This window comes from Coregonus lavaretus (assembly GCF_964263955.1).
Source record: "Coregonus lavaretus genome assembly, contig: HAP1_SCAFFOLD_2577, whole genome shotgun sequence".
In the NCBI taxonomy this organism is placed as follows: Eukaryota; Metazoa; Chordata; class Actinopteri; order Salmoniformes; family Salmonidae; genus Coregonus; species Coregonus lavaretus.
The window spans coordinates 56,428-68,202 of record NW_028166482.1 but is presented as its reverse complement, the minus strand read 5'-3'; the positions used below and the strand labels follow the sequence as shown (position 1 = coordinate 68,202).

The following is an 11,775-nucleotide window of genomic DNA, read 5'->3' as shown; positions in this document are numbered from 1 at the left end:
ATTTTGCTCATTTGCACCCCAGTATCTCTATTTGCACATCATCTTTTGCACATCTATCACTCCAGTGTTAATCCTAAATTGTAAATATTTTGCACTATGGCCTATTTATTGCCTTACCTCCGTAACTTACTACATTTGCACACACTGTATATAGATTTTCTATTGTGTTTTTGACTGTACGTTTAGTTTACCCCATATGTAACTCTGTGTTGTTGTTGTTTTTATCGCACTGCTTTGCTTTATCTTTGCCAGGTCGCAGTTGTAAATGAGAACTTGTTCTCAACTGGCTTACCTATGTAACCACGCCAGCCCAGGACCTCCACATCCATTTTTATACACCTGCTGGATTGTCTGAGACCAGCCACCCGGGCAGCTGATAAAACTGAGGAGTTTGTGTCTGTAATAAAGCCGTTTTGTGGGGAAAAACTATTTCTGATTGGCTGTGCCTGGCTCCCCAGTGAGTGTGCACGGCTCCCAAGTGGGTGGGCCTATGCCCTCCCAGGCCAAACCATGGCTGCACTCCTGCCCAGTCATGTGAAATCCATAGATTAGGGCCTAATTAATTTAGAAAGTGTATGCACTCACTACTGTAAATTGCTCCGGATAAGAGCGTCTACTAAATGACTCAAATGTACAATTTTAATTGACGCTTTCCTTATATGAACTGTAACTCAGTAAAATCGTTGCGTTTATATTTTTGTTCAGTATATATATATTTTAAAAAATTTGTATTTTATTTAATTTATAAATATATATTTATTTATTTTCGGGGGAAAACAATCTTAGTCGACATTGAAATTACTAAAACCAAATCGAAAATGTGTAGAAATATATCAATTGTATGTAGGAAAACTACAGTTTTTTAGGCTTTAGACATCCAGGCCAAATTCTCGCATTTTCTCGCGTTGGTGGAGGCCTGGAGCGTTACTTATTTTAAACTGCGCAGTGTGAGCGGAGGCGCATCTCTCGATTGAATTAGCTTTCTCTGCAAACAGACGAATATGGCAGATATTGCCCAGGAAACTATTGAACCCATCGAGGCTGAGACCGAGGGAACATCTCAGGATGGCACGAATGGCCTGAAAATGTAACTAAAACATCGTATTTTTCTGGCACAATCTGTGCTGCACTCACCGGCAAGATGGAGGCTAGCTAACGTTAGCAACATTAGCCTAGCATTAACGCTATCATTAAAACTAGCTAACGTTTGCTAGCTAGTTGCTACTTTGCTTGCTAACTAGCTAACTTGTTGGTTATCGTCTTAGTTGGTAATCAAAAAAATTTAAGATTTGTGTAATATGTCGTTATTTTACTAGCTAGTTATGCAGACAACTAAATGGTTTTTAGCCATCCAACCATGTGTAGCTAGCTAAATTTACTATCTGGCTAGTGCGTTTAACTCATAGAATTAGGAAATAGAACACTAGAACGGGCATGAACCTTATGGGGGGATAAAGGTCAGCCATTTTGGGCAGGGAGTTGGTCAACCATGGTTTTCCAGTACTGTGATGAGACATTGTGTAAAATAATGAATTTGAGGAATGTTTTCGCACTGTATGTTAGTTAGCCATTTTTTTTTACTGACAATGACAACATTCCATTCAAACAATGCAGTCAATCCACAGCCAACTGAAATCAGTTGATGATGGGACTTGGACAAGTTGTCAATTCAACAAGTACTAATATTGCTTTCCAAGAAAAGAAACATTTAGACATTTTAAGGTTTATCTATCTATATATATGTCTATTTATACCAAACATTTGTATGAAGTCCATATAAACTGTAATTTTAAGACTATTTTAAGTTGACAATTCTATTACAATATTTCTGATATGTCACATGCCTTTTATTTGACTACATATTTAAAATCAGGATTATGCCTCTACTGCCATCCATTCCAATTAGATTAGTTTTGATTTCTCCCTGACCAATATGGCTGCCATTTTCATCCCATTCTGGGATCCATTCTGGGACTTTGAAGGTTTATGACATTTACATTTTAGTCACTTAGCAGGCGCTCTTATCCAGAGCGACTTACAGTTAGATGGCCCCTCTAGTAATTTAATAAGATTTATATGGTTTAGGTGCACAGTCCCTTAATGGAGATTTAGCTAGCGAACCGTTAGCTAGCCAACAGCAGACAGTTGGTGGTAATGTAAATGTAAATGTAATGTATTGCCAGTGCGGAGCCGACAGTTTGAATGGAGTCAATTTGTAGTTGAATCCAGAGAGTTGCCTACAGTAACTTTCCTCTCCTCTATTTTCCACCCTCCAGTTGGATGAAAATATGACTTTGTAGCTAATTAGCCGTTTGTGTCCATAAATCCATGTTAGTTAGGGGAGATTGAAGTTGCATAAACTGTTATGTGCACGTCTTTATTATTTGGCACATCAGTGAAATTACCATGCCATGTAGGTTTAGGTAACATTAGCTATAACAGACAAGCTAGCTACATCCATTAATACTGTACTCTTCTGTGTTTTCTTCAGAGAGCCAGAAGAAGACGAGGTTCTTGGCGAAGATGCCCCTGCAGAAGAAGAGGACCTAGGCCTGGGTGATGACGAGGTCCTTGGAGATGAGGTCCTTGGTGATGATGATACCCCTGTAGATGGTGACCCTATCGATGACGCCCCTATCAATGATGCCGAAGCCCTCGCAGACGACCCCACTGATGCAACCGCCCCAACCCCGAATACCAAGTCTGAGCTCAAAGAAAAGACGTCTGGAGGAGGCCGCAAAGGGAACCGCTTCCACCCCTACAAAGAGAAGCAGGTCACCGGGGACAAGAAGGGTGGAGGAGGGGGTCACAGGAACCGCGTGTTCATTAGCAATATCCCCTATGACACGAAGTGGCAGGCTATTAAAGATCTGATGAGAGAGAAAGGTAATCCATCCACACACAGGGTCAAGCTGCTTCTCCCTATAGAGATGGGCCCCTTCTCGCCAGCTCAACAGGAGCTTTCTCAGTCCTCTCTTTGTGACCAGAACATAGACCTAGCCACATCTTCTCGTAGTTCCTTCTGAGGCAGAATGTTATTGTATTGCAGATATTACTAAGTCAGTAGAATAGAGACATTTCTGGATTTATTTCATTTTTTACTCCTGGGTGGACACCAATTTAGCTTGGATTGAATTGAAATGTCTGTGCTTGTTAAAGTTGATTTTAGTTATGTAGTTAGCTACTATTGGTTTTATGATATTGACTTATAGCTCCAAAATGTAACCTCAGACAAGTAGTAGTATTGACTACTTGAGCACTTGATTCAGTTGAACCTGTGTTAAGGTGACAAATTATTGTTTTGTATGAATGAAACCATTGTCTTTCTGTGCACTGAACTATTGGGTCTTTAGCTCTTCAAAAAGTGTTTTTTTGCAAGGTGAAAAGGACACCTTTTTAAACTGTAGTGACTTATTGCCATGTTGACAGGAACCGTGTTGACCAAACTGTTCTTTTATACTGAAGTGTGATCTGAATTCCCAGGTTGACAGTAGTTGACTGACTGTGTGTCTGTCTCAGTCGAGCCCAGGAAGGCATTGGAAGGGGGTTGTGTGGTGACTGTTGGTCTGGGCTCACTGTTGACCAATCATGGGGAAGCATCGTAACGGCATAACCAAGGCAACGGCCTGCCCTGGAGCGAGAGAGTGGTGGTTCAACAGTCGACTGGTGATTTTAAATGCCTTTTGTTCTCTTGGTATTTTTCCTTTGTATGTCTCATGAAGTTGGTGAGGTTACATACGTGGAGCTCTTTAAGGATGCTGAAGGAAAGTCAAGGGTAAGTGATGTGGACCAACTCACTGCACGAGGTTTTAAATGCCCTCCACTGCAGTATCTCTTTATTTACCAAGTGTTCTGTAAGGCACTGATCCAAGGGGTTCTCCATGTATGTCTATGGGATGATATGTTGGTGGCTGTTAGCTAGAGCCTGTTATAGCCTAGTTGGCTGTAGAGTGATGATGGAGGATGTCTTCTTGTTGATTCTGGAACACTAACTTGAATTCATCTGAAACTTAGTACACATTTGTTTTTAAGTTGTTGTAGTTTTCTCAATTGGTGTCAAAGTTTGGCAGTTGACCATTTCTCAAAGGGATTTTGTGATGTCTTATTGATTGACATTTGACTTTTTGGTCTTCAAATTTTGTTACCTTTTTATTTGGATCAATGGCACAATTATCTCTTCATGAACAAAACTAATTATTTCTAAAATATTGTAGATATTGTATAAAATAACTTTCTTCTTTTTCCAGCGGCTCACAAGAAAATCTCACCATCGTTTATTAATCTTTAGTATTATGATACATCCAGGAATTTGCAAACTAGGTTGTGAATGCATTCAACTCAACCATTTAATGTAATATGTACTTTAACTCAAACTGACTGTTTAGTGTTAACTCTAAAACAAACGTAGACAGAACGGACATATTTGCTATTTGTAAGTATATCCTGAGTCCTTGTTATTCCACTGAAGATGGTAAGGATACTATGTCTCCACTGAGAACAAGAAAAACGAGTCTATAGCAACCCAAGTCAATGTCTTTTAAATTCACTTAATTTTTTTCCTTGGATACAAACAAAACACACTCCCCACACCAAGGCCTGTTAGCTGGCCCTTCAAGATGGATTATGTAATCCACTAATAGCATGATGTCAGATGTGTAATAATGATGTTAACTGTTGTCAGTCTAATCACTGTCTTTGTTCATTCCCTCTGTTATGGATCTGTGTTGTCTCTGGATCCCCTGGTGTTACCTGTACAGGGATGTGGGTAAGGAACCAGACTTTACCTGTCTAACTTTGCAACATGGTCTCAGTGCATTTCGTATTATTCTGTATGTATAATGGGCTCCCGAGTGGCACAGCGGTCTAAGGCACTGCATCTCAGTGCAAGTGGCGTCACTACAGACCCTGGTTCGATTCCAGGCTGTATCACAATCCAGCCGTGATTGGGAGTCCCATAGGGCGGTGCACAATTGGCCCAGCGTCGTCCGGGTTTGGCCGGGGTAGGCAGTCATTGTAAATAACAATTTGTTCTTAACTGACTTGCCTAGTTAAATAAATAAATGTCAATCACAGACAACTCCCTTTAGTATGACATTTTACGTTTCGTATGGTGTGTATTAATTTCTTATGAAATGTTACTAATTACAATTCGCATATGTTATGAATTGCAGTTTGTACAATATGTTACGAATTTGCAATACGTATGATATGTTACAAATTCCAATTTGTTGTGGCTAACGTTAGCTAGGTGGCTAATGTTAGCTAGGTTTAGGGTTAGGTTAACGTGTTAGATTTAGCTAAGTAGCTGAAAAGTTGTAAGTAGTTGCTAAAGTTGTCCATGATGAGATTCGAACACGCAACCTTTGGGTTGCTAGACGTTCGCATTATATGCCCACCATCTAACCCAACCAACCACCTTTTCGCTTTGGCCTTAAGTAAACTTCTGTTTTATGTAACTATACCAAACTTGACAAGTCATACGAATTTCAGTGTCCCGGATTTACTTTTTAATATTTTAAAAGTACACTACTTTTGACCAGAGCCACATGGGGCTGGCTCATACGGTTCTGGTCAAAAGTAGTGTGCTATTACATGGGGAATAGGGTCCATTTGAGACGCACCTAACTTCCTGAGTCATTGTTATACATGTCTTCATCCACTGACTGTCCTGTCTGTCCTGCAGTGTTGTGGAGTTCAAAGATGAGGAGTTTGTGAAGAAGGCCATAGAAGTCATGAACAAACATGACCTGAATGGAAGACCCCTCAATATTATGGCGGTAAGGACCCATTCACATTCTGTAGGCACCACACGGTGATGAGAGATTAAACTCAGTGGTGTGCTAAATCTGCACTTAAATCCAGCCTGCTGGGAATGTGGTTGCATTAACATGGTTTGTAATGTTTATCCTCTTGAGACTGTCTTAACTGTATTCACTGTGAACTAGACCTAGTTAAAGTCAAAGGTTAGAGTTGTAATTATAGGTCAAAGGTTTGGGGCCATCTGTGTTTAACCCCTTGTTTCCCTGCTCCAGAACCCTGATGTGGAGGGTTAAAGCTCAGAGTTGAAGTTCTAGGTAAACGTTTAGCGGTCATCTGTTTCCATCTTCCAGGATCCTGATGGGGAGCGTGCTCGGCGCGTGCTACAGCGTACAGGGGGGATGTACCCTGGAGGGGGAGGCAGGGGGCAGGAGGGTGGACCGGGGGGTGTAGGTGTACCCCCTTCCATCGCTAACAACCCAAACGTCCCCCATGAGGTCATCAGCTCTCTACGTGTCGGACGCCTAGGGACCACTGTGTTCGTAGCCAACGTGAGGACAAACATACATACTGAACTCTTACATCTCATTCTCCTCTTCTCTCTCCCTAAAATCAAATCACATTTTATTGGTCACATACACGTGTTTAGCAGATGTTATAGCAGGTGTAGCGAAATGCTTGTGTTTCTAGCTCCGACAGTGCAGTAATATCTAACAAGTAATATCTAACAATTTCACAACATATACCCAATACACACAAATCTAAGTAAAGCAATGGAATTAAGAGTATATAAAGAAATATATTGACACGCAATGTCAGAGCGGCATAGACTAAGATACAGTAGAATAGTATAGAATACAGTATATAGATATGAGATGAGTAATATTTATATCTGATGTTTTGAAGTCTCAGAAGTTAACCTACCAATAATTCTGTTCACCAATTGAAGAGAACTTGAGCTGTGCGCTCTAAATCTCAAGTCCAACTGCGTCGTCCTAGAACTTGAAGTACCATGTTAGTTTCGCTGTGCCGAATGCTATTGCTAATTCGGTCCCCTCCTGTCTGTTTAGATGTGTTGTATGGTAATGGTTGTTTCTATGCTAACCCGGTCCCCTCTGTGCTGTCTCCTCCCAGCTGGACTTCAAGGTGGGCTGGAAGAAGCTGAAGGAGGTGTTTGGTATGGCAGGAACAGTGAAGAGGGCTGATGTGAAGGAGGATAAGGATGGGAAGAGTAGAGGGATGGGGACTGTTACCTTCGAACAGGCCCTGGAGGCTGTGCAGGCTATCTGTATCCTTTATATATTATATACTACCACAGAACACGCACACCTTCCAACAGGCTGCACATGCTATCTGTATCCCGCATACGGTTATACTACGGAAGAAGACGCGTAACTTTTTATACCGGCCTAATACACAACTCTTTATACATGTCCTAGCTGTTATTCTTATTCCTTATTCACCATGTATTTATTCATGTCACTTATATTGTTTGAAAAGGACCTGTAATAAGCATTTCACTGTTAGTCTACACCTGTTGTTTAGGAAGCATGTGACAAAAAAATGTAATTGATGGTATTCCTTAACTCTGTTCTCTAGCCATGTTCAATGGCCAAATGCTGTTTGACAGACAGATGCATGTTAAGATGGTAAGTATGCTTTGTTATTGGCATGTTTCTGATTTCTAAACCTCTAACACTGTACACAGTTAATGTGTGTGTGGAAGGTCACAGGTCATAGAGGTTGTTACATGTTGATGTGGTAATATCGGTTGTGTAAGAACCACCTCTTGATATGTTGTTTCTGTGTGTTTCAGGATGACAAGTCTATGCCAGCTGATGATTTCCACCCGGTGGAGAAAGCTCCCCAGTTACCACGTGAGTACACATCCTGTCCCATCCTGACTATCACTAGAACACACCTGTATGTTAAGTTAATGTAATCTGATAGAATGACTTTACTTTAGCATTATCTCTGTAACAGGGTCATGTTGTCACCTGCTCAGTGTTCTTTTCTCCAGTGAACCAAGGCATCTCATAAGGGATGTATACGTTTGTGTGGTCAAACATACTCCAGCCTTCTCCTCTCTGTCCTATGTGTGTAGGGGGTCTGGGAGGGATCGGGATGGGCCTGGGACCAGGAGGACAACCTATCAATGCCAACCGGCTGAGTGGTGGAGGAGGAATGGGCAACATGGGCCCTGCAGGTTAGTACTGACCCCTAACCTCTCCATAATACTCCAGCAAACGCACTGTTACTTTTTAAACCACGCACAGAGACTGCAGGTCAGACGAGGAGCCAGTCAGTTCATAGATAAGATAGTTATCGGTTGTGAAGATTAGCTATTTGTTTTAAATCCTCTACATGTTGTTCCTGGACCTTCTCCAAGCGCTTACATCACACACTGACACCGTTCCCTCCTAGACTGACATGCATCACCCTTCACCCACTGTTGGTGGCTGGAAAGTGTTGTCTAGAGATAATGTAGAATAAGCTTTAGTACAACAACGTGTGAATATGCTCTTAAAAGCAGTGAGACGTGAAGTGTGTGTGACTCTGTCTGTCAGGTATGGAAGGAGGACCTGGATATGGAGGGATGGGCCGACTAGGAGGTAAGGTCCTAGAGAATAGATCTCTGCTGTATCATTCTGTTACATGGCTGGACAACACATGGGTTATTGTGCCAAGACTATCCATTAATATAATAATCCTGTGTGTGTCGTGGAGGAGGGTTCGGGGGCATGGACAGCATGGGGGGATTCGGAGCCAGAGACATGGGACGGATGGGAGGTAAGGACACTCTCTCACACACACACACACACACCTAGGGCTGGAAATTGCCAGGGACCTCACGTTACAATATTGTGCCGATACTATATTCTCATGTAGGTAGATATCGCGATTCGTTACTGGGATTTGATGTTACAAACTCATTGTTCACGATATGTGCTGCAGACAGACGAGACAGCATGAGAAAATGTATCGTTTTAATAGTTTTTTTTAATAGTTTAAATCAGTCAGGGAAATAGAAGTGCTGAAAACATGTAGGCTCACTATTTTTTAAAAAGATGTGAACAAGATATAGGATGAAAAATGCAGCCGTTTTGGCGCAGGTACAGCCGACTAGCGCTAGCTAACGCTACCTAGCAAAAAGCAATATTTTTACAAATAGATAGTATCAATATAATATTGCGATATGTAACTGTATAGATCCCCCCCCCCATCACTACACACAACTAATGTAAGGACAAAATAAGTCAAATTCGCAAACACTGAAGTTTAATGGCAACTTTCCACCGAGTATATTTCTGACTCTGCGCCTTCTCTTCCTCTCTTCCCTTGTCTTTGCTTCTCCCTCCCCCTCTCCAGACATGTCCTACAGGTCAGGGGGGATGGGAGGAGGGATGGACAGAGACTTTGGTCGCAGTGACATGTCCATGAGCAGAGGCTTTGGGGACTCCTTTGGAGGAATGGGTGAGTAGTTTACACACTCACATTCTCACTCACTCTTTCACTCACCTATTCACACTTTCACTCACACTTTCTCTCATTCACAAACACACACTTGTGACTGTCAGTCATCATAATCTATTCCATAGTCCATAGCCCTCATATGTCCATCCGCTAACAGCATGGTCAGTGGTGGCAGTAGACTAGGCATGTTGTAGTGTGGTCGTGGTGTAGCTTGCAACTGGAACCTGTAGGTAGACTGTACTAAGAGCTGAATCACAACTCCTACATGGGTAACACAACACTGGTCAAGTTAGCATTCAGCCCTATGTCTCCAACATGTTACTGACAGAAGTTTGTGCTGTAACTTGTTTGAGTTGTGATGCGCTGATAGGTTGTGGTAACGTGTGTATGATGCTGTGCGTTCTCTCCATCAGGAGGAGGTTATGGAGGAGGCATGGGGCCCGTTGGGGGAGGATTAGGTACACCACCATTACATTAACATCCTTCACATCTGTCTGTCTACTCTCTCTCTCTCTCGGCTCTCACTGTCTGTTAGCACACACATCTCACATGTCAGACTGCCAATGTTTCACTGTGCTTGACCTTGATTTGATGAATGGTAGGTGTGGTAGTGCTTGGCTGGAACTAAAGCCTGCAGAACCCCGAATACCACTGCGGTAGGAATTCCGATCTGAGACACTCACTCATATTCCCTGTGTCCTCTACTAAGGTGGTATGGGCAGCCGGTCCATGGAGCGGATGGGCTCTGGCTACGACCGTATGGGGGGGAGCATGGCCATGAGCCGAGGGTTCGGGGGCTACGGAGGAGGAGCCATGTCTGACAGAGCCAAGGGAGGATGTCAGATCTTTGTCAGAAATGTATGTTTAATAAATGAATACTGTATAAATGTGCATTATATGACATGATGTGCACTTCCCTTTTTAAGCACATTAAAGCACCAAGTGCATGTTTTAATAAGGTTGATCAAATCACCTATATGATGTGTACTCCTGTATGGATATTTACATCATGGACACAGATTAAGTAGCGTGAATTGGAAGCGCTTTTAGACGGAGGAGTAGGCATCATCTAGCTCTGTGAAAATGCCCCTAAAGTATTTTAGGCTTCTATGTTCTAATGTCCTGTGTTGTGTTGTAGCTGTCCTATGACCTGACCTGGCAGAAACTGAAGGAGAAGTTCAGTGTCTGTGGTAAGCCTCTTCAATCAGTCTACTGTACTGAACAACCTGCAGATGGATTGAATGTAGCTTTGAGCTGCAGTACTGTCATGGCTTTAGCAGTGTCAGTGCTTAAACACTCTACTGCTCTTTCTCTCTCTCTCTCTCTCTCTCTCTCTCTCTCTCTCTCTCTCTCTCTCTCTCTCTCTCTCTCTCTCTCTGTGCCCTCCCTCTCCAGGCCAGGTGATGTTTGCAGAGATCAAGATGGAGGGAGGAAAGTCTAAGGGCTGTGGTACGGTCAGGTTTGACTCGCCAGAGAGCGCTAACCAGGCCTGCAGGATGATGAACGGAACCAAGATCAACGGTCGCGAGGTTGACGTCCGCATCGACCGCAACGCCTAGAGCCTCACACACCATACACACACGGTCACCACAACCGCTCGTTCCATCGCCAATCGCTTTTGTTTTGTTTTAAAAACACATTTTCCATGTCTCCCCGTTTCCATAACTACTGGATGTGTATACGGTCTGTTTTTCTTTTTAATCTTTACTTTTTTTTGTAAGCCTTTTTTTTTTGTGGGTCATAAGTTTATTTGAATGAATAAACGTTTTAATTTTTTTACTTAGTAGTTGTAAATGTTATTATGGGATCAAAGGCTACTGGCCAGTTCACAGCAGGGTTGTGTGGGTGCGTTTTAATTGAATACAAAGGTTCATTGCAGGTAAAACACCACAAATAAATTGCAAGTGTCATTGTACTTGTACACCATTGTAACACTGTGTCCTCTGGGGCTAGCCAAAATAGCACTGAAGATTACCTTTTCTACACCGTAGGTAACTAGACCACAATGGTGTAGGAGAATCAACCAGTCAAGTTAACTGGTATAATGGCTCACTTTGACAAAAGATGTGAGAAACTAGTGTCCATAAATGTTTAGTTTGCTAGTATCATAGAACTAGAATACTACTAATAATGTAATAGGATCTTTGGCTAGTATACACTGGGAGTCTTCATGAAGTGGACAACTGAATGGATACTTTCTTGCCTTTAACTTGAACAGTAGTTTCAGGCTCCGTCTCTCTGTCCTGACTGAGTCATCGTTAATGTTTGTCCCCTCTCAGGCCATATAGACTTTCGAGTGGGCTCCCGAGTGGCGCAGCAGTCTAAGGCACTGCATCTCAGTGCTAGAGGATTCACTATAGACCCTGGTTCAATTCCAGACTGTATCACAATCTGCCGGTGATTGGGAGTTTCATAGGGCGGCGCACAATTGGCCCGGGGTAAGCCGTCATTGTAATTAAGAATTTGTTCTTAACTGACTTGCCTAGTTAAATAAAAATAAGAAGACCAGTGGAAACTTTTGGGTTTCTTCTCTTTACGATCCTG

The 11,775-nt window shown here is 42.3% G+C and overlaps 1 protein-coding gene across 1 annotated transcript; it reads left to right on the top strand.

Annotated features, from left to right (window-relative positions):
• The first annotated feature begins 923 nt into the window (after positions 1-923).
• LOC311114655 (myelin expression factor 2-like) lies at positions 924-11,766 on the top strand. Its single transcript, XM_084189897.1, has 17 exons — positions 924-1,087; positions 2,492-2,886; positions 3,723-3,775; positions 4,758-4,765; positions 5,684-5,777; positions 6,111-6,308; positions 6,892-7,045; positions 7,357-7,406; positions 7,574-7,634; positions 7,862-7,963; positions 8,325-8,369; positions 8,485-8,547; positions 9,127-9,231; positions 9,645-9,689; positions 9,941-10,089; positions 10,370-10,421; positions 10,627-11,766. The coding sequence occupies exons 1-17, from the start codon at positions 1,002-1,004 to the stop codon at positions 10,788-10,790; spliced, it is 1,824 nt and encodes a 607-aa protein (XP_084046023.1). The 5' UTR covers positions 924-1,001; the 3' UTR covers positions 10,791-11,766.
• The last annotated feature ends 9 nt before the right edge of the window (positions 11,767-11,775 follow it).